At 36.2% G+C, this 20,979-nt stretch overlaps 9 protein-coding genes across 9 annotated transcripts; 5 read left to right on the forward strand and 4 right to left on the reverse strand.

The window, feature by feature from the left end:
• Positions 1-3,653: 3,653 nt before the first annotated feature.
• On the reverse strand, positions 3,654-5,118 carry B0P05DRAFT_556489 (iron permease FTR1 family-domain-containing protein). Its single transcript, XM_051579910.1, has 3 exons — positions 4,508-5,118; positions 4,135-4,463; positions 3,654-4,087 (listed from the first exon to the last, which is right to left on the reverse strand). Exons 1-3 carry the CDS (start codon positions 4,994-4,996, stop codon positions 3,748-3,750), a joined length of 1,158 nt encoding a protein of 385 aa, XP_051431387.1. The 5' UTR covers positions 4,997-5,118; the 3' UTR covers positions 3,654-3,747.
• A 411-nt stretch (positions 5,119-5,529) lies between these two features.
• Positions 5,530-7,632, forward strand: B0P05DRAFT_477242 (Cupredoxin; the record flags this gene model as incomplete). Its single annotated transcript, XM_051574954.1, has 8 exons — positions 5,530-5,687; positions 5,731-5,874; positions 5,919-6,000; positions 6,058-6,151; positions 6,197-6,277; positions 6,339-6,487; positions 6,541-6,700; positions 6,749-7,632. 8 exons carry the CDS (start codon positions 5,530-5,532, stop codon positions 7,630-7,632), a joined length of 1,752 nt encoding a protein of 583 aa, XP_051431388.1.
• A 674-nt stretch (positions 7,633-8,306) lies between these two features.
• B0P05DRAFT_516186 (uncharacterized protein) lies at positions 8,307-9,848 on the forward strand (the record flags this gene model as incomplete). Its single annotated transcript, XM_051575696.1, has 4 exons — positions 8,307-8,514; positions 8,587-8,754; positions 8,810-9,075; positions 9,122-9,848. Exons 2-4 carry the CDS (start codon positions 8,650-8,652, stop codon positions 9,846-9,848), a joined length of 1,098 nt encoding a protein of 365 aa, XP_051431389.1. The 5' UTR covers positions 8,307-8,514; positions 8,587-8,649.
• A 174-nt stretch (positions 9,849-10,022) lies between these two features.
• On the forward strand, positions 10,023-11,786 carry B0P05DRAFT_556497 (uncharacterized protein). Its single transcript, XM_051579911.1, has one exon. It carries the CDS (start codon positions 10,074-10,076, stop codon positions 11,739-11,741), a length of 1,668 nt encoding a protein of 555 aa, XP_051431390.1. The 5' UTR covers positions 10,023-10,073; the 3' UTR covers positions 11,742-11,786.
• An 89-nt stretch (positions 11,787-11,875) lies between these two features.
• B0P05DRAFT_556499 (WD40-repeat-containing domain protein) lies at positions 11,876-14,458 on the forward strand (the record flags this gene model as incomplete). Its single annotated transcript, XM_051579912.1, has 7 exons — positions 11,876-11,943; positions 11,992-12,145; positions 12,196-12,367; positions 12,413-12,793; positions 12,847-12,887; positions 12,942-13,023; positions 13,094-14,458. Coding segments are annotated over 7 exons (2,101 nt in total), but the record flags the coding sequence as incomplete, so codon positions are not given.
• Positions 14,459-14,493: 35 nt separating this feature from the next.
• On the forward strand, positions 14,494-15,506 carry B0P05DRAFT_556512 (uncharacterized protein). Its single transcript, XM_051579913.1, has 5 exons — positions 14,494-14,577; positions 14,619-14,690; positions 14,742-15,087; positions 15,138-15,282; positions 15,329-15,506. The coding sequence occupies exons 1-5, from the start codon at positions 14,535-14,537 to the stop codon at positions 15,461-15,463; spliced, it is 741 nt and encodes a 246-aa protein (XP_051431392.1). The 5' UTR covers positions 14,494-14,534; the 3' UTR covers positions 15,464-15,506.
• Positions 15,507-15,548: 42 nt separating this feature from the next.
• Positions 15,549-16,879, reverse strand: B0P05DRAFT_574467 (uncharacterized protein; the record flags this gene model as incomplete). Its single annotated transcript, XM_051581566.1, has 2 exons — positions 15,549-16,751; positions 16,799-16,879. The coding sequence occupies 2 exons, from the start codon at positions 16,877-16,879 to the stop codon at positions 15,549-15,551; spliced, it is 1,284 nt and encodes a 427-aa protein (XP_051431393.1).
• A 1,161-nt stretch (positions 16,880-18,040) lies between these two features.
• On the reverse strand, positions 18,041-19,245 carry B0P05DRAFT_605710 (uncharacterized protein; the record flags this gene model as incomplete). The annotated part of the gene is made up of 3 exons (XM_051583349.1): positions 18,566-19,245; positions 18,223-18,545; positions 18,041-18,102 (listed from the first exon to the last, which is right to left on the reverse strand). Exons 1-3 carry the CDS (start codon positions 19,096-19,098, stop codon positions 18,041-18,043), a joined length of 918 nt encoding a protein of 305 aa, XP_051431394.1. The 5' UTR covers positions 19,099-19,245.
• Positions 19,246-19,310: 65 nt separating this feature from the next.
• B0P05DRAFT_453769 (uncharacterized protein) lies at positions 19,311-19,661 on the reverse strand (the record flags this gene model as incomplete). The annotated part of the gene is made up of 1 exon (XM_051573914.1): positions 19,311-19,661. A coding segment is annotated over one exon (351 nt), but the record flags the coding sequence as incomplete, so codon positions are not given.
• Positions 19,662-20,979: the final 1,318 nt, after the last annotated feature.

Genomic DNA, 20,979 nt, shown 5'->3' on the forward strand with positions numbered 1-20,979 from the left:
TGGTTATATAATTCAGTATGCTTATCAAAAAGAGAATAATATCCCTTTTTCTTCTATGTTATACTACATCATGATTTGTCTTGATCTTAACCTTATAAACTGGGATAAAGTACATGGTATATAGGTGCATCAATAGAGTTTAAGTTCATGCGATGTAACGGAGAATAAAGGTTTTGAATGAACCCACTACTGAATCATTCAGGTGTGACACTCGGACAAACAGGTGTATGACAAGATTTCTTATGATGGCTGGAAGTTGTTTGATTGGTATGATCCATCTTTGTTTCTGTTAGTGTACAACTTTGTCTAATTCGCACCTTATCTTGTCCCCAGGATTAGTTTCCTTTTAAGTTCGAGCACTAGTATGTGTTTATGTGTGGGGTAACAAAGGATAAAGATTTTGGAAACAATGAACACATTATGTTGTGTATATCAAGATCATATTGTGTACTTTATATTGTCTATCAAAAGTGCTCTTATATAAAATAGCTGTTGAGGAAACATATCGTTTATGTAGTAGCTTTATTTTTATTTTTCCCAATATGCAAAGTGGTATTCATGAGAGTTTTTCTTCATTATGTTATCTTCCTCTAAACTTACTCGTTTTTGTTTTCTTTTCAGGCAAATTCATTCTCTGCTTCCTCTTTTTTTTTAGCCTTGATAGGAAAAACTAAAACAGAATGGTCTTGTATACATGTATTTTTATTATTGAGCTATACGGGACATTTCAAATATTGTGCTAAAACTCTAAATGTAATGGTTGCACTAAAATAAATTTACTATTTTTGGAAAAATAAATTCTTGTGTCACAGCGCGAATCAGGAAAAATAGAAATAAAGGCATACTTGAATGATCAAATGCGTACAATCGAACAAGAAAAGGACAAACAGAGAGTAAAAAGAAAACAGAGAAAGAAAAAATATCCATTACACAATCAGAGTTTATCTTTTTTTATGGGGAGCCTCGGAAAGATCAACACAACCAACGCTACTTCATCACTTTGAAACAAAGAAAATGTATATCAAAAAACAAGTTTTGTCATTATGCGCTTTGTTTGTGCCAAGACATTATGTGATCATCTACGAAAAAAGAAATACTTTTCAATGTGTGTGGTTCTTTTTTTTTTCTCTTTCTCTTGAAATCTTATCTGCAGCATGCGCTTCTGAGAAGAATAATTTCTTAACTAGGCTTGAGTTGAGCAAAGATAGACTGGAAGGGATCTTTTTTCTCAAGTCAGGGAAAAGATACTTGAAGTTCGAAAATGTAGTGAGATCTCTGTTTCAAAATCATTGTAGTTCAAATATCCATTTATATCGAACACGGAGAGTTTTTTTTCTACGAAATAAAAGATTTTTGAATCCGGGTGCCTCAGAAGACCGTGGAAAGCGGCTTAGAGCTTATCCAATACTCCCATTGAGTCTAGGTTTTTCTAGCTTTCTAAAATTTACAATTCCAACCGAGGCTACAATTCATGACGTTCTTCAGAGGGGCAGAACAATTTCCAAACAAAAGCACAAAGTTTTCTTAGACTTTTTTTTTATAAATGGTTTAGCATCCGTTAGTTTATTTGAAGTATAGCGATAAAGATAAATATGTTAATGATTTGCTTCCATTCTACTAAGACTAATTCGTATTTGCTTTTATGTGTTCCTCTGTGTTTTGTCTAGATGTTTAGCATCAAGTACAATCATACTCGAATCTGAAAATGCTCCTGGCAGTAACAAGAATAGAAAAAGCTGCATATTTCTTATTTTGCATCATGAATAGATGATTAATGGCCTCAAGAGTTATTTGAAGATTAGATTTATAGTTACTGTGCTGTATACACAACATACAATCATCCATTATTGGGCTTGGATTAGTAATCAGCTATACTTTGTGTTGTCACACATTAAAGTAGCTATCACTTATCTTTTTGACATCCCCCTCCCATTACGCATAAAATGCCTTTTTATTATGCACGTAAATATACTTGCTAGATATACACTTTGCTTGTCAGCTTTATTGGTCAACACGGTTCTCAACATTAATACTAAGATAAGAGTCAATTAGTATAAATAGTAGACATAACTATATATCATAATAAAGCAGATCTTTTTTGGTCATTTTTGGTTTTTATTTACTTTTCAGTTAATTCCATTGAATTTTGATAGTAAGTATATCACATATTGTCCTTTTTTTTAAGTTTTCGAGGGTAATGACATCAGGTGACTTAACCATAGACATGCCCTTATATTATGAATATGACTCAATGCATCTGAAGGCAATCGAACATTGTAAAGACCGCGTGAATGATTCTTTGGAAGTTGTAGAACACTTTCGTTGTCTTTTTGACAGAGCTTTTTTATGTTTGCACTTGGCAATTTACATTGAAAAGTCGGCCTATTTGAACCAACCTAATTTCCACCTTTTTACCTTTGTAACTTTGATGGATTAGCTCACTTAGCATTATCAGGATCAATACGTATACAGCACTATCCAGTTTAGCTATTACTGAAAGAGTTGCAAGGTTGAAGTGCAATGATATCCAATACTAAAGCTTTTAGAGAGCAAGCTTGGTTGTTCTTATCCTTTTTTTTTCTATATAACTACAAGAATAAACACTTTCTTCTTAACCTTCATGATGTCCAAGGAACGAATATCTCGATTTCGGTTCATAGTCTCGTTTAAATTGTATGAAAAAAGTTATTTGTTAAAAAATGCTAACGCTAAAATCATCTCTTGATGAAAGCTTTTTGTTACGGACAAGAATATGTAGCATATCATTTATATCTGAGAACATCTCTGATGAGAAAAATCAAACCTTTTGTTTGAGTCCTCTCTTCAATCATAGTTAATTAGCTCTTTAAATGTCCAACTAGATTGTCTTTCGCTATAATATGTTTTATAAATCAATCCAAATTTATTGTGGAAGCCAAAGTCGTGTATAAAGTAGCCTTCAAGGTTTTGTCGTCCGAAAACGCTGATATCTTTCACAGTGTTATGAAGCAAAAGAATTTGGTTGCTTATGTACATTGGCTTCTCGCATACCAATAGGTTGATTGCATGTAATGAATGAGATTCTAAGGACAAGATTATTAGTGATAAGTTTACCGCCTGCTTTGGTTAACCAAGGTCCAACTTATTTTCAAATTCAGGGGGTTGTTTTAGATCTGCTTTATTGAAAAATTCAGCTTTTTTTTTGTAAATCCCTTATTCTGGTGAAACGTAAGCCTTGAGATGCTATACAGATTCAAAATCAGCCCATTCTACAAAGAAGTTTTTCATCGGCTGATCTGAGGAGGGGTTGCCACTTTTCTAGATGGCTAATTGTTAGTCTACCCAAATAAACAAAAAAGCATTAATTCTGACCAAACAAAAGGCACCATGTCTCTCTAAATTAGCTATCATTGGATCGTTGTGTGAAAAGTGAACCTATCAATCTTGCACAAAGAAAAAAATTAATAGGGACTTCAAGAAGTATTTTATAATATTAAAATCCTTACTTTACAAAGTAGACTTTATTTCCTGATTTAGACATGCGAAGTACAAGAGATATTGATACCCGGGCTTGTGATACAATTATTTGCTGACAGGTTTATAGATTCAAAAAAGAAAGTTACAAGTTGACCCGAGTAAGACAAGATCTGATATCTTTTTTTTTTTTTTTTTTTTTTTTTTTTTTTTTTTGAATACAGCTGTCAACTAAGCTATTACTTTTTTAATTATTACTGGTGGTTTATATTAATACAACTAAGATAGTAAGTGTTAAGCTTTTGATTCAAGCTTCTTATGTAATGTTTCTATTTCAATGGTTTCTTCATGAGCATCGCTAATGGTGACACCAGTAAAATTTTGTGCATCAACAGCTTGTTCTTCTTGACCGACGATAGCACCTTCTTTATCAATAAACTTCTTTGCTTGGTCAAGGGCAACATCACCATTAGGCTCCCAGTCACCTCTTTGAAGCTTCATGAGTGCTGCGCGATGTTCCTTCCAATGCATGTAGACAAGGAAAAGGGAAACAAGAACCCAGTAAAGACAATAACTGATAATGGTACCAATAGTAGCAGTGTTGTTCCAACCAAGAATAGCATTAAAGATTTGCCTATTTTATCATGTATGAGTTTGAGAATATCCAATAATGTTGCTTACCATCCACCAGTTTCGGCAGAGTTCTTTTCTGGGTCTCCCCAAGATACATGCCAAACAGCAGTAGTTACTTTGTATCCAATGACACTTCCACTTTCTTCAGCACTTTCACCACCAATGACTCTGTTCCAAGCGTCTTGCTCTAAAAAGCCAACAGCCTTTGACATCAGACCAGCAGCAACGAGATACAAAATTATTGTAGATGCAATAAAGAACCAACGCAACTGAATAAGGCTACCACCGCGATAGATAATCAGACCAACAATGCAACCACAAATGAAGCCCATAATAGCAGCAATAGGAATAGATTTGGCAGTAACATTGAGTGAGACCTATAATCAAAATGAGATATGAATTGTGCTGATAAACAACTTACACCACCGATAAACACAACAGCTTCAAGACCTTCTCTCAATAATGTAATGAATGGTAAAAAGAAGAAGGAGTATTTTTGCATCCATGCCTTGAATCCGAGTTTTTCTCCCTTGTCTTCCATTGATTTTGCCAATTTTACTTTCCATTTCTCTTGCATTCTTTCTGTTCTTAACATGGCTAAACCCATCATTGTGATCATGACAGTAGCCACCAAAGAGAAAACACCTTCCCAGATGTATTCTGAGTTTCCCCAAAGATTACCAAGCACAGTATACCAAACAGCAATGAAAGCAGCACCAATACAGAGACAGATGAATAGACCTAGCCCGGCCCCAATCCATACTTGGTTACGCAAACGTCTGTAAATAAGTGAATCAGTGTCAAACACTTTCTTCAAGAATGACAGTAATACAGACACAATAATGGCTGCTTCACATGTCTCTCGAAAAATGATAAAGAAAATAGGGACATTAAACAGGTCTTGCGACATTTTCTATATGAAAAAAAAAAAGAAAAACCGAGTTGAATCAGATTAGAAAAAATTTCTTTCTCAAAAAGAAAAAAAAGAAAAAGATGTACTGTAGTTTAGTGAAAATATAAACACAAGTGGAGATTCAAAAAACTTTTTTTTAAAGAGCAACAATAAACATTGGGGGAGTCAGTTTTCCTCCATCAAAAAAAGGAGAAGGTCTAGAACTGCTTCAGGGTAAAACCTTTTAGGGCATACGATCAATACCTTTTGAAATGTTTCATAAACATCTTATTGCATGATATTTTTACATTTGCCATCAGATAAAAAAAATAAGGTTTTATCTGATTTTTACTCAAAAGGGAAATTTTTTATCATGAGAAAACACATGGGACTGTAAAACTGATGAGGAAAGGAGGGAGGGAGGGGGGGGGGCGTAGGAGATCTGATAATTTTGAAATGAAAATTTTTTGTTTCACAGATGTGTTTATATTTTTGCCGTATCTTGTTTCTTTTCTTTTCTCTTTACTACTTCTTTTTTTTTTTTTTTACTAATGAAGCATATAATTAATTCCTTGGTTCTGGGATTGTTTTCCCTTCACTTGATCCAAGCAGCCCGTGTTGTTTATGACATGAACATCACTTATGTTGAAAATGTGAATCCTGATAATCTGAAGGCACGTCAAGTTGTTGGTGTCAATGGAAAATGGCCGTATGTATCATTAAATGGCAAACTTAATTTAATACTATCCTAGTCCACCTCCCGTTGAAGTAACCTATGGTGATACCTTGGTTATGAATGTCCATAATGCTCTTAATGAACCTACAGCTTTGCATGCTCATGGACAATTCCAAAATGGTACAGCTTGGATGGATGGCCCTGTTATGGTAACTCAATGGTAAGACAGATATGATACGAAATCATGTACTCATTTTGAAATAGTGCTATTCCACCAAATCATGATCTACAATATGAGTTTAATATCACTCAAAATGGTACTTACTGGATTCACGCTCACTACATGGTATAAATTAGAGATTGACATAAAAATTTTTTTGACCTTTTTCATTTTATTACTCAGGGTCAATACATGGATGGTCTTCGATTCCCTATGATTATCCATAACCCTCAAGAACCATACACTTATGAGGAGGAAATTACTGTTACTGTCTCTGGTAAGCTAAGTATTAAAAAGAATACTATTTTTAATAGCATAATAGATTGGTATCATGATAGAAGTTATGATAATCTCGCAAAATTCCTGTCAGTCTATAACCCCACAGGCGCAGAACCAGTCCCAGGTAAGAGACACCAATCGTGTAACACATGAATTAAATGTTCAACGAGCACTAACTTTTTTAGAATCCGCTTTGATCAACGATAATGCTAATACTACATTCACATTTGTTCCTGGAAAGACCTACCGTATTCGTATTATCAATATGTCTGGTTTCGCTACTTTTTTTTACAAGATTGATGGTCACCAAATGGATATTATTGAAGTAGATGGCGTAAGTCTTTTGAAAAACACAGATCGACAAAATAACTTTATTGTCTTTTTTAGGTTTATACTCAACCCAAAACTGTAGATAGTCTCTATATGACTGCCGCTCAGCGTTTCTCAGTTCTTGTCAAAGCTAAAAACACTACTGATTTAAACTACTACATGCATGCTGATATGGACACTGTTATGTTTGATACTGTTCCTGAAGATTTAGTCTCCAGTAAGTGAATTTTGTTATTACTTCAAGTAAATACTGACTGATAGATAGATATTACTGCTCCCATTTACTATGACAGAAACCATCAAAACTTTGCTGCTAGTGAAGACCCTAATGGTATGACAGAGACTTCATTTGATGATATGAGTCTTGTGCCACTTTATGCTGAGTCAGCTGTTGAACCTGATCACCACGTCAATTTGACAATTGACTTCCAAGTCACTACTGATGGTATCAATCGTGGTATGTTTAACGAATTACCTTATCTCGCTCCTAAAGTGCCTTCCTTGAACACGATGCTCTCTATGGGTGCTGATGCCAGCAATTTGGATGTCTACGGACCTCAATCTCAAGCCTTTATGATCAAGCATTTGGATATGATCGAAGTTGTATTAAACAACTTGGACGCAAATGCTCATCCTTTCCATTTCCATGGTCATACTTTCCAGCTTGTAGGCCGAGGCGAAGGTGTCTTTGATGGAAATCGATCAGCCGTCCAATGGATTACAAACAACCCTGCTCGTCGTGATACCATCCGAGTCGATGCTGGTGGATATTCTATCATTCGTTTCCGTGCTGATAATCCTGGTGTATGGATTTTCCATTGCCACATTGACTGGCATTTAGAATCAGGCCTTGCTGCATTGTTCATTACCGCACCTGAAGTTGCTCAGCAACGTATGACATTGCCTCAAGCCTTTGTTGATATCTGTGAAGCAGGTGGTACTCCTGGCGTTGGTAATGCTGCTGGCAAGATGGGTCTTGACTTGAGTGGTGCTCCTAGTGGTGTTACTTTAATCTATGATGGATTTACTGCTAAAGGCAAAGGTGCCATGGCCGCTTGTATCATTTCAGCCTTAGTTGGTATGAGTGCTATTGCTTGGTATGCCTTAAATGATCCTGTCAGACGCATTCAAGAGAGTTTGAACCAATAACTTGCTACCGCTAGATCTTGTATTATTAATCTTATAATCTTTACACTCGACACAAGTCTTGTATGATAACCAAATAAAATCCTTTATTATGTATTCTATTCTTTGATTTCATGTATTACCAATATAGCTGGATACATGTCTTTTAATTTTACGCCATACAGAAAGCAAATTGTCAATATGCCTGATTATGCCTATCAAACCACTGTAATCATGCAATAATTATCAGATCAGATCGGGTTAAAAATTTCCAGGCCAATCAAATATCTAGAATTTTGCTCATCATTGCTGCCTCAGATATCATATCATTGAACCTTTTTTTTTTTCATTGCATGGTTCTATTCATCCACAATATAGTTTCTATACAAGCAGACTCATTTAATTTTCTATATATTGTTTGAAGTATAACCACAAAAAAAAAATTAAAAATAAAAGAAAAAAAAGTAAAGAAAGCCTCTACTCAAAAAAATGGCAATCTTTTTTATTCATTACTAGTAATATCACATCATATTTATCAGTGCATGGCATGAAGCATTGCTCAATAGATATACAATAAAGTGTGTAAAAACATACCTGTTACGCCATCATATTTTGTGATTGCGTGAATTTGCCTTCTAAACATGTAATAAGACTGTTAATGGTGCTAATTATCACGAGGAAAACAAAAAAGAAAAAGCTTTGATTATCCGGGGGGGGGGGAGAGAGTTTATGTCGCATAAATGCTCTTTTCTTAGTCATCTCATATATGACTATGCGACAACCAAGTATTTTCGGCTCATCAAATGAAGTTCAGGTCAATCATTTTATGCAAGTGTAACAAAGCGTATCCCAAAAATGGGAAATATCCACCAAATCGCGCAATCACTCAGGCTCATTTGCAACAAACTATATCAATAAACAAGGCAATTTTAGGTGGGAAATAATCGAATTAGAAAAAAAAAACATATAAATGCTTACTGTCCACAAAAAAAAAACTTCGTTATCTCAACAAGTTTTCTCGTTTAATAAATATATCACAACATGGCTCCTCCAAACACTGACGCAATTATTCAAGAAATTGAAAAGCTCGACCTTCAACAAATCGCTCGTACTAAAGGCCATTACCTTGTTTATCCCGATAAAACTGTATGTATCCTACATGCATCCTATTCTGCTTACTTACTTTATTCTTTACTAATAGTATCCTGAACTCGAACCTTTTGAACACAAAGATCCTGGACATCTTGCAGACCCCAAAAAGGCTTCTATTTATGACAATGCCGGAAAGATCTCTGACTTAACCCCTCATATTGGTACTGAAATCAGAGGTTTGCAATTGTCGAAATTGACAGATCAACAAAAGAATGATTTGGCTCTTTTGGTTGCTGAACGTGGTGTTGTCTTCTTTAGGGATCAAGATATTGATGTTTATCAAGGCCGGGAACTTGGTAAATACTTTGGTCCTCTGTAAGTTGATTTGGTATTTTAAGTCCAATCTAATGTATGTATTTAGTCATGTTCACAACACCTTTGGCCATCCTCCTGGACTTCCTGAAATTCATGTTGTTTACTTTGATTCAGAAACTGTTAACCGTTACAAGTCAATCGGTGGTGTCAGTCTTGAGCTTTCTCGTTCTGCACAAGATGGATGGCATTCAGATGTCAGTTATGAACTTCAACCTCCTGGATTGACTTTCTTGAAAATTGATACCTTACCTGCAGAAGCTGGTGGTGATACTTTGTGGTCATCTAGCTATACTGCTTACGACAGATTATCACCCGCATTCAAAAATTTTTTGGAGGGATTGGAAGCAGTGCATGATGGTTATTATCAAGTAGAGGAAGCAAACCTTGCTAAACATGTCGTTCGTCGTAAGAAGTGGACTGCCACTCACCCTATTGTTCGTACACATCCTGTCACTGGTTGGAAGGCTCTCTATGTTCAAAAGGGTTTCACCAAGTCTATTGTAGGTCTTTCTAAGCGTGAGTCTGATACCATTCTCAATTTCCTCTTTGATCACATTTCTGGTGGTGTTGATTTCCAAGTTCGTTTCAAGTGGGAAGAAAACAGTGTCGCTGTTTGGGATAACCGTGTTACCAACCATAACGCTGTATTTGACTATCTTGATATTGGTAGACGCCATGGCTGGAGAGTAACTCCTCAAGCTGAAGCTCCTTACTTTGACCCAAACAGTAAGTCCAGAAGAGAAGATCTTTTGGAAAAGGCCAAGACCAAGTAAAATCAAACCACTTTATCATGTACATTTCATTTTTATGCTTTTATAATAAAAAAATCCCCTTTTTAAGCATCACTCAAGAAGCTCTTATAAAGTCATTAGAAATGCGAGCAGAATAGAAAGCAAGGCTGTGCTGCTACCTCATATGTTTTAGTTGTCCATAAAAAGAAGGTCACTTAAAATAACTTTAAATATAAAGCGACTTTCTTTTTCTTTCTGTTTCTTTTTATGAATAAGATACCTGTCGAAGTCTTTTGCCAAATCACCTCTTACTTGACATATTCTGAAAAACAAAAACTTTTGCTTATCTGTCATTATTGGCATGATATCATTAAGAACACAAACCTCTTTCACAGTTTTTCAGTTAAGGGTCGAAGAAAATTTGAAGCAGCCATAGCTAATTTTAAAACACATATATTATATCAACGCCAAGTCAAAAGCTTACGACTCACAAGGCCAGAAGTTCAATTACACGAACTTTTAGAACTACCTGTCCTTTTTCCATATCTTTCCCATCTAACTTGGCAAGACTATAGTAATCAAGATTATGCTAATATCGAGCTTGGCAAAAGCCAAATACAACATTGGCAAAAATTAAAAAGTTTCGAAGAGATCAATCGATTTGCTTTTTCTCTGTCACTCTTGAGGGAAGGCCTATTTACTTCTCTGGTGCAGATCAAAATCAATTTTTTTATGGGTTATAACAACTGCAATGACTTGTTTGATTACCTTCCTCATGCACCCAACCTCAAGCGACTTGACTTGATATGTATCTCCATCACTTTGGAGCTTATGGAGAAGCTTCATACGAATGCATCTCAACTAGACACCCTCTTTTTGACTGATGTGTTACAAGCATCTAGTGGGTTTGATACAGCATATGAAACTGAACAGCAACAATTAGCAGAGATTGATCAAAGCGATACTGTTGATATGCAGGTCAGAAAGACTCAGCCAGCTATCTATTTGCAAAAGCTTCGACTTAAACAATTCAGACTAGAAAACGATGATCTTGGATTAGAAAGTCGGTGGATGACTTATATTTCTAACAAATATACACAACTTAAACACTTGACAATCTATGCGCTTGGTGCAGGTAGATCGTATCAGCCTTATTATGAACAAAAATTGGGCAGCATTGTCTCTAGCCTTTCTCAACTAGAATCATATGATGTCAACCTCTATCCTTTAACGAAACATATCCTGATACCCATGGATCAAAGCAGTACTACATTAAAAAAAGTCAATTTGTTGGATGATATAAGCATTCAGTTAAGCACTCTTGTTGAATCACAGCAAAAAGAATATATCGAAACTATAACACTAAGAAGTGACCTACTAAACAGCGAAATCTTTGTTATGTTGGAGCAATTCTCACAATTAAGAAGGCTGACTATTGAAAGTAGTAGTAAATTGAATGATGGCTTCACTGTGCCTCTTGATACAGTCCTCCAAGGACTCACCCAATTGGAAGAATTGACATTGTTGTATTGCAATATCACACTAGACAAACCAGTCGTCAACCCTGAAAAGTCGAAACTCAAGTCATTGGTTATGGAGAGAGCAATGATGATGAATGTATCGATTGACATCATGTCCTTTATAGCTCAGACATGTCCTTTCATATCAGAACTAGTGATTCAGGGAAAAGTAAAAGAAACCGGTCATGGCCCTTTACAAGTGCATTTTCCTGAGCAATACTTTAGATCCATCAAGCTATACATTTTAGGTAACCAATTCTATAAAGTCAGCAATGGTTCTCAAGTGATGTGGTACACATTTTGCGGAAAAACCTTACTATCCGAACAAATAGAGCACAAGGACCAATTCTATGTTTCCATTGCGTACAAAGGTGCGTCTTGCTTAAAAATACAAGGTGTCAATATACCATGCTAAATCCAGAAATAATGTTGTTAATAATAAAGAACAAGATAGAACAAATACAATGAATATATAAAGCGCGGGAAACGCATTGTTTCGGCATAAAAGCGCCTTTTTTATTCTGCTTTTTTTTATTCTTTCTTTCTTTTTATGTCCGCTCTGAATAGTTTGGACCAAGCCTTTGACAGCGAAAGAGTTATGGCAACTGATGGCAAACGTATAACCAAGCAACTTCATGTTCAAAACTAATTTACATGTGTGATAGTAAAGACTTGTTTTTCTGAAGACGACCTAAGGAAACACAATAAAACCAGCTCTCAACTATATAAGAACAATAAGAAAAAATCACATTCAAGAGCAAGTAGCAGTGTAAGCTTTGATATTCATAAAGGCCATTCCAAATCACAGAATTCTATACCGTATGTATAAAGCAATATATAAGAAACATTAAGCATTTAGAATATATTAGATGCAATCACCATACTCGGGGCCATAGCTGGTCTGAAGCAAGTCTGACAGCAGTACATGCACCGAGAAGCAGCCATGATTCAATCCGTTCAGGATCATTCAAGGTTGGACAGAATTCGACCTCGTCCAGTAGTCAAGATCAACGACCACCTCATGAAAAGGATTATGTTCAAGTAAAGGTGTTGTTTTCTATTTCTGTTGGCTCATGCCTTTTATAGGTCAAAACAAAGATCAAAACAAACAAGCGCTTTAATCGTATTGTTTTGGCTCAGACATTAGCTATTGATTCTACTGGTACTGAAGTTTATGCAGCGCCAGGAGCGTCGTCTGTTGCAAAGGATATTGAACCTGAAGAGTTTAAGCAGCCTATGGGAGCTATTTGGGCAACTCGGTTCAGTAAGGATGGAAAATATATGGCCACAGGTGGGCAAAATTGCATTATTCATGTATGGAAAGTGTTGAGAGATTTGGACCGAAGTGATAATATAACTGTGCAAGATATTTTACCTCATCAGCCTTCCATTAAAGTGTTTCATGATGCACCTGTGCGAATTTATGCTGGACATACTGCAGATGTATTGGATTTGAGCTGGTCAAAAGTAAGCAATAAGGGTTCACTGTCAATAACTGTGTTTATCTCTTTTTCAACTAGAATAACTTTTTGTTGTCAAGTTCAATGGATAAAACCGTCAGGTAAAGTTACACATATGCAATAGCGTTGATTTGTTAACTTGCTGTTGTGTCCAGGTTATGGCATGTATCTCAAGCTGCTTGTCTCTGTGTATTCAGCCATTCAGATGTTGTCGCAAGTGTAAGATTCCATCCAAAGGTAAAAGAAAGAAAGAAAGAAAGAAAGAAAAAACTATACTTTTGGGTCTATATTGATCTATAGTATAAAGGATGATCGGTTCTTTTTATCTGGCTCTCTAGATAGCAAAATAAGACTATGGAGTATTCCTGAAAAACGAGTCGCATTTTGGAACGATATTGAGTCTGGCAACATGGTTACTGCTGTAGGGTTTACGTTTGATGGAAGAATAGTCTGCATTGGGTCCAATACAGGCGATGTTTTTTTTTACGAGACACAGGGCTTAAAGTACAACACGCAAATTGCAGTCAAGAATCGTGGACACAAACATGGTCGAAAAATAACTGGTATTGAACCAATGCCTGGTATGCCATTGGGTGAAGAACGCATTCTAGTGACAACCAATGACTCTCGAGTATGGATTATCAATCTGAAAGACAAAAGCTTTGTTTACAAGTATAAAGGGATTGAAAACCATTCAATGCAAATCAAAGCATCATTTAGTGATGATGGTCGATATATCATTTGTGGTTCAGAAGATGGTTGTGTGTATTTATGGTGTACAGATCAAGTCAGTTATTCGCCTTTAAGGCATTGGAGGGATAGTAGGCTTGGATCAGCAGCCGGCCTGTGTAGTTTAGGTGATCAGGTTTGGCAAACGATGGCACAGCAAGGTGCATTTTCTGATAAACCATCTCAAAATATCATGTCATCATGGCTTAGAAGAGGAGAACGAAGAGTGATTGATAAATTAAGAAGTCGCAATGAGCATTTCTTTGCACATATGCATGCAGTTACAACAGCTATTTTTGCTCCTACAAAGACAAGACAATTGCTAGCAAGATCAGGAGGCGATATCATATTGGATTATACACCTGTTTATTCTCAAAAGAAAGCAAATCAAGAGGAAGAAGACGAAGAAGACAATGTGTTTATGAAACCTAGAAGGAGTGCACATTTTTCTGCTCAAAATAGTACTGCAAGCACTAATACAAAAACCGACAAGATGAAAGAATTTGAAAAGGCATTTACAATCGAATTTGAAGAGGCCTCACAAGAAGAAAGAGATCGCTTTGATTATCCAGAAAGTCAAATCATTATTTCTGCTGATCTTCATGGTGCTATAAAAGTTTGGAGAATGGATTCTGGCCATTATGGCAACAACAATGAATCTTCAGATCAAGAAGACGACAGTGATGAGTCTGATTCTGAAAATATAAGCACTTCAGATACAAAGAGTGATAAATCCAATAGAAAGCGATTCTTTTCCAAGCTGTTTACAAAGGCCCTTTAGTGTTGTTTTCATTCAATTGTGATATATTTATCATAAACTGAGTTAGAGTATCTCTTTGGCTATATAGTAGAAATAAAACTGTCATTGACTAAATCCAGCGCAAAGCCCTAGTAAGCCAGCCATACTGTCTGCATAATTCCTTTTTAAAATGAAAAAATCAACGTCACAGAGTATTAAAGAGGAAAGGGTCTATTTTTCTTTTGTTTTCTTTTCTTTCTATTACCTAACCTTTATTACTATGAGTGCTTCTGTAGCTGATATATTTGAAGATTACGTAGAAAGTAAGTATTTTGTATTATTTGCTGATTGCTGATAGCATTAGGTCTACAGAACTTGCCATCAGAGATTGATCAAAACATGCACGAATTGAGAAGCATGGATGAAGAGTTTCAACGTAATCAACATCATTGATAAACAAAATACTAAAACATCTTCTTGGTCATAGGATTCAGAGAGATCTACACAAAGCATAGACGCTCTTACTCAAAAATGTACAGAACTGGAAGCAACAGTGTCAACTTACCAGCAGCTCGTCAACAGCTGGAAAAAGACTACAAGCTAGCCATTCAAAAACAAGATCAGAAAATCGACTTGACAAAGCGCATGTATGACTTGGTGAGCAGACACATTGAGCGCATCGATTCACAAATGGCCAAGTCAGACATTGCCGATGTAGATTGGATGGGTGGTGCAACAAATCGCAAAGCATCAGCCATCGTGACAGATGACACAAGCTGGAGATTGGATCGCAAAAGACCTTCACCTCATGACGGACTATTTGTTAAAAAGAGGCAAGTTGCATCTATTAAAACTCTTTTGTTTTTACTGACTTTTACTACAGCAGAACACTTCACTCTTCTAGACCCAATCCAGCACTAGAACATAATGGCGCTTTACCAGAATTAGATATTGATCCAAATGAACCTAAATATTGTTACTGCAATCAAGTCTCATTTGGTGATATGGTTGCTTGTGATGGTGAAAATGTAAGTTGAATATGCATATAAAAAGAAGCTCACATATGTTTTATAGTGTGAAAAAGAATGGTTTCATTATGCTTGTGTTGGTCTAACTGAACCACCTATTGGTAAATGGTATTGCGAAGATTGTTCAGCAGAAGAAGGATATCGAAAGAAGTTGAAGCGTTTTACAGATGGAATGTTTTGAGCTCTTTACAAAAGAAAATAATACCCTTTTTTTATCTTTTTTTTGTGTATATATATATATATTAAAAGATTTTGTTCTAATGTCTCTATGCTTTCTTGTCATTGTCTTTTTCATCTTCATGGCAAATCTTATCTTTGATCTTGCCAACAGCTTTCTTGAAGAAGCCTTCTTTCTTCTCTTCATTTGGTTTATCCTCTGCTGATGGTTTAGGGGATGGAGGAGGTGTGTCAGGTGCTTCTTGACGAAGAGGTTCCTCTTTAGGTCTATAGTCTTCATCTACTAAGGCTGCATATTGCTCAATAATCTCCTTTTGTTTGCCCTTAAGGGATCGAGGGAATTCAACCTTGAGTGTCACAATCTGATCACCACGCTGTGTACTACGCAATCGTTGAACACCACGTCCTCTCAAAGCAATGTCATCGCCTGGTTGAGCACCAGAAGGTACCTTAACATCCACATCACCGTCTATAGTAGGAATACGAATACGACCACCCAACATGGCCTTATAGAAAGGAATCTTTGCTTCTACAAAAATGTCTGCATCTTGTCTACGGAATATCTTGGATGGCTGAATATTCAAAACAACAAACAGGTCACCATTAGGTCCTTGTCCCTCAAGAGGAGCATCACCTTCACCTGTCACACGAATACGAGAGTTTTGATCAACACCTGGTGGCACTGCCACTTTGACAGTCTTGCGCTCTCTGACTTTGCCCTTACTGTTACATGAAGGACAACCACATCCAGGAGGAATGGAAGAACCTGCACCCCCACATGCTTGGCAGGCCGCTTGCATATGGAATTGACCCATCATGATTGTCTGTACACCAGTACCATGACAGACAGAACATGTCTCCTTCTTTTTACCAGCACGTAAACCATTACCATGACAAGTATCACAGTTGGTTACTTTGTTGACCTGTACAAATTTAGTTACGCCTTTGACAGCTTCCATGAATGACAAGGTAAGTGGGACTTGGATATCATCGCCTGCCATGGGTCGGCTGTTGAATGGATTAGCACCTCCTCCACCGCTTCGAGCACCAAATCCACCACCAAAGAATTGACTAAAGATATCATTAGGATCAAATCCACCGGGAAATCCACTGCTGCCATGAAAACCTCCATAAGGATTTCCACCCATGCCACCATCAAAGCCATGTCCAAATTGATCATATTGTTTACGTTTATCTTCGTCTGAAAGGATTTCGTAAGCTTCTTGGATCTGAACAAACTTTTCACGAGCATCTTTATCTTTGTTTGTGTCCGGATGGTATTTCTTTGCCAACTATAGGTAACATTAGTTTTGCATAAAATGATGTTGGTATACATTACACCATAATAAGCCTTTTTTATTTCACTGGCAGAAGCTGTCTTCTTTACACCCAAAACTTCATAAGGGTCTTTTTTGTTCATATTGGGAGCTGAAATAGTTTAGTATGTAAATCCTAGAAGTAGGTGCTTGTGTTACCTGTTGCGTGAATACATCTCTATTTTAAAGATAATGTTAGTATATCTAGCTATGTATGATTGTCTTGCCTTTTGTTCATTGTATCTCTTGTTTGCTGCGCAACCCAAAGGGATATGACCGTCTAACAAGTATTGATAGTGTTACTGTTGTGTCAAACACGGTATGTAAGCTTTACCTCTCTTGATCGTGCTAATAAAACGCTTTCCTAAAGGACTCGTGATGGCCTGTTGGCCCTTCAATGACTGAGAAAAGACAGAGAAGGCGGCCCTAGCAAACTTGGTTCGAGTTGCCATTGACAAGATCTTTAAAGAAGTGGAAGTCGGAGAAAGAGAACATCCCCTGTTACTGCCTGGTTTATAAATTTTGGGCGCTACAAGCCACCATTTCCATGCATGAACATAAACATTTGCGCTTTGTTCGAGGACAATTCTTGTAGTAAGAAAGGTGAAAGCAGTTTAAAGAAGACATGAGGATCGAGCAAATGTACACTGTATGTTTATCAAAGCACCATTTGAGCATGTCTTTTGTTTTTATGCTGAACATCGAATAAAATGAGGAATTTGAAATGCTCTTAGAACCCCCTCCCCTCTGTTATGCATTAACTTCCTATCTTTATCAAGAAAGTAAGGCCTTTCATGTTCAAGGATTCACGTCTTGCTCTTCTATATTTTACGCACCAAATGGCATAAGAACAAGTACCCACTTGCTATCAAATATCTACAAAAAAAGGCCTTTTTGTATTGGTTACAGTCTATAATGAACTTTGAATGCAGATTTGAAGGCAATACTCATATAAAGTTAGCCTTTTCATCTTAGTAAACTCGTCTTCTTTTCATCAAAAGCACCTAGAAACGGTCTCATCTGATTTCGGTTGGATCAGACTTATATCGGGGTCAATCTGTCATTTCAAAATTTTTTGATGAATTTTTTTTTTTCATCTTCACGGACCTTCGTGGATCCACCATGGGTCAAAAAATGAATTTCATCTAGTAGTCAAACCAATGGTAACATTCGATTCCTGGACTTGAAAGAACATGGTTTAAACAGAAAACGGTTTGCTTTGATAGTCTGGTTGTCGAGTAATGGTCCATCAAAGATTGGCATGTTTAAGCTGTGTTTCGAACATCCTTAAGCATTTTTGCTCTAGGGGTCATATAAGACCTGGTAGCTATGGGTTCATGGAAGCTATATGTGCTATCTAAACTATCAAAGAATACTTGAAAGCAAAAACACGGCTGATTTATAATGCAAATGTGGGGCGAATGTACTTTAGCACATACAGTATTACGTTCTTCTAAAGGCAAGTCTTCATTCGAGTAGTATTCCTGAAGAACTTGAGTCGCGGTAGCTTTCTGTCTTATATATTCTACGTATTGATCTTTTATGGCTGTGGATGACTTTAAACGTGAAAGAATTGCTTCTGCATTGCTTACGGCCTCTGGTTTCAGTCTTTCACAAAGTTTCATGAATTTTCTTGTTTTTGTTTTAATGTTCCTTTGATTTCTCGTATAGCGGTAAGTTCTTTTCTTTTCAACGGTACTGCTTTCGTGCATACAGAACAACCCATCACGCCGTCTGGGGTCAATCAAAACACAATTATTTTTGTAAGTTCTTGAAGTTTTTCTTGCAACAGACTTTCTATGTAAGCAATGTCTTCTATCTTCTTATCATTTCGCATGCCGCCTCCAGAACCTTTCTTCTTACTGTCATAGGTCTGCTTCAAAATGGATACGGCAACACCATCTGTGTAAATAATACCTCTAAACTTCATTTGTTTATTGTCTCCTTGAGGCTTCATAGCTTTGGATTTCATGTTCAGTACGGCTCCCCAGATTACTTCTTTGTCTAAGTGGCTAATGACAGAGTTTCTTAAAATTTGAGTGTTTACGATATATGTGTCTATAGTCATATAACTAGGTATGAATGTTCTTCTCAGAGGAAAACAGTTGAATGACTTATTGTAGAGAGATTCAGAACATCGCGTCAGATAATAAAATGCCTTCAGATGCTTCGATGAGTCCGCTTTACGATCATAACAAATAGAATTCTTCTTGAAGTGAGTGTCAGAAGGGTAGCAATCAAAAAACTGTTGAAGGATGCCGACTTCTTGTGAGTTAAAAAGATGCGCTGGCAATTCAGTGATGTTCCTCAGAGAGATGTTCATTTTTTCTTTGGTGCACTGGCTTGCTATGGTTTTGACCGCACAGAGATTTCGCTTTCTATGCAATTTTTCTTTTTCATTTCACTTTTCAAAGCGCCAATTCTTTCCTGCTTCTTTAACAATAGGTTCAAAAACATACGCAATCTGTTCTCGAAATGGAGAGCGACGCCATTCATGTATGCAGTGTGGATTTTCGTAGCTTCATAGCTTCCTATTTGTTGCGCATATTTCAGTTTGGTTGGAACATAAGATGCGAGTTGGCAATAGGTATCTCGATGCTTATTGATAAGTTTCTTGTAACTTCTTGCTTTTTCTTTTCGTTTTGCTTTATACGGTTTATAGCTATCAAGTAATGAAATAAAGACTTCTCTGAAGAAATCAACATTGGCAAGGTCCTGCAAAGCAAAATCCATGTTGTTTTCAAGTTCTTGCGTAAAAATATACTTCAAAAGTGCATAAGTATGTGTTACGAGAGTATGTACTTTAAGTACAAGAGATTTGAGACTTGGAATGTATCTCGTTTTCCACTCAATGCCAGTAATAGAACTTTTAACTGTAGCTATCTTTAGAGGAGGTTCCATAAGGAAAAAAAGAAGAAAGAGTAAAGCTGACAGCTTTTTATCTTTTTATTTAGAGTTTCAATCACTAATGTATTATTTTTATTTGAGGCCCTACAGATATTTGTCTATTTAATTGTGCGTATTTTATGATAATTGAAAATAACTCTGGCTTTTGTCCAGTACCTGAAAAATATAAAAAAAAAACAGCCTAAGTAACTAAAAGTATGATTTGAAGTGTATCCAAATTTTTGTGTTCACCTCTCTGCTAATAATCATCCTGCATCGTTATTTAAAGGAGGAAGTATCAGTAACTTTTAGAAAAGGTTGGTCAAGGTTGGTCCACATACAAATCTCTGATTGATTGTAATTTGTCTAATTTCCTTTTCCGTGTTGTCCAAAAAAGGTAAGCTAAAGTCTAAAGATTAATTTTGATTCGTCTAGAAAAAACTAGCATACTCTGGTTTTAAAGTGTAAAAACTGTATAAAGTCTTTATAGAGGAGATTCAAAGCGGAAGGCAACACTAATTCTTCCGCCGCAAATCATGGTTCATCTCTTGTGGCTCAAACTGCAATAAAAAATAGACCTTTTGCTGAGAACTGCACAAAGACGCGGTTATCTGGCTTTGGTGTAATGACAAGACTTGTAGTTCTTTGTTTTCTGAGTCTGTTGGTATAATAAGCACAACATATTTGCTGCTAAAATATTGAGTAAATAAGCAAAAATGTTCAAGAGGTTTTTCATCCTTATCGTACTTTTTTTTATAGTACAACTGTTCAGCAAATACATCGACCAAAAATTAGAGTCTTTAACGTACATCTTGGGTATTTATACTTTTCAACAGCTCTATTTTTTGTCCTGTAGTGTCAAAAAGAAGATTAAAGAGTTGTCAGATGAGCTTTTTCCATGAGTAATACCCTTTGGTTAAAACTACAAGTCGCCTTTTTTGGTCCAAATCAACTCCAAAGATACTATGATTGTTAGTAAACATAGTTTGCAAGTATTTGAATAATTGATGCTTGTATAAACAGGCTTTATACCTCCTTGATGTACATATTTTTCTACAATAAAGATGTGTTTATTTCAAAAAGTAAAATACCATTTGCATGAATAAATAGAATCAATGACACATTGCTTTCAAAGAAAAACTAGTTCATTGTAGGTATATACCGTACAAGTCATAACAAACGACGCTTGATTGAAAAATACTTTTGATAAATATACGTAAGCTCATTTTTCTTTGTCATTTCTTCTGCAAAATGCTTGCAATCATAATTTTTTATTGTCAACATACTTGAGCAGGAATAATCGCCTTTTTTTTGGGAT

The sequence above is a fragment of the Gilbertella persicaria genome (assembly GCF_025201335.1).
Source record: "Gilbertella persicaria strain CBS 190.32 chromosome Unknown B0P05scaffold_45, whole genome shotgun sequence".
Taxonomy (NCBI): domain Eukaryota; kingdom Fungi; phylum Mucoromycota; class Mucoromycetes; order Mucorales; family Choanephoraceae; genus Gilbertella; species Gilbertella persicaria.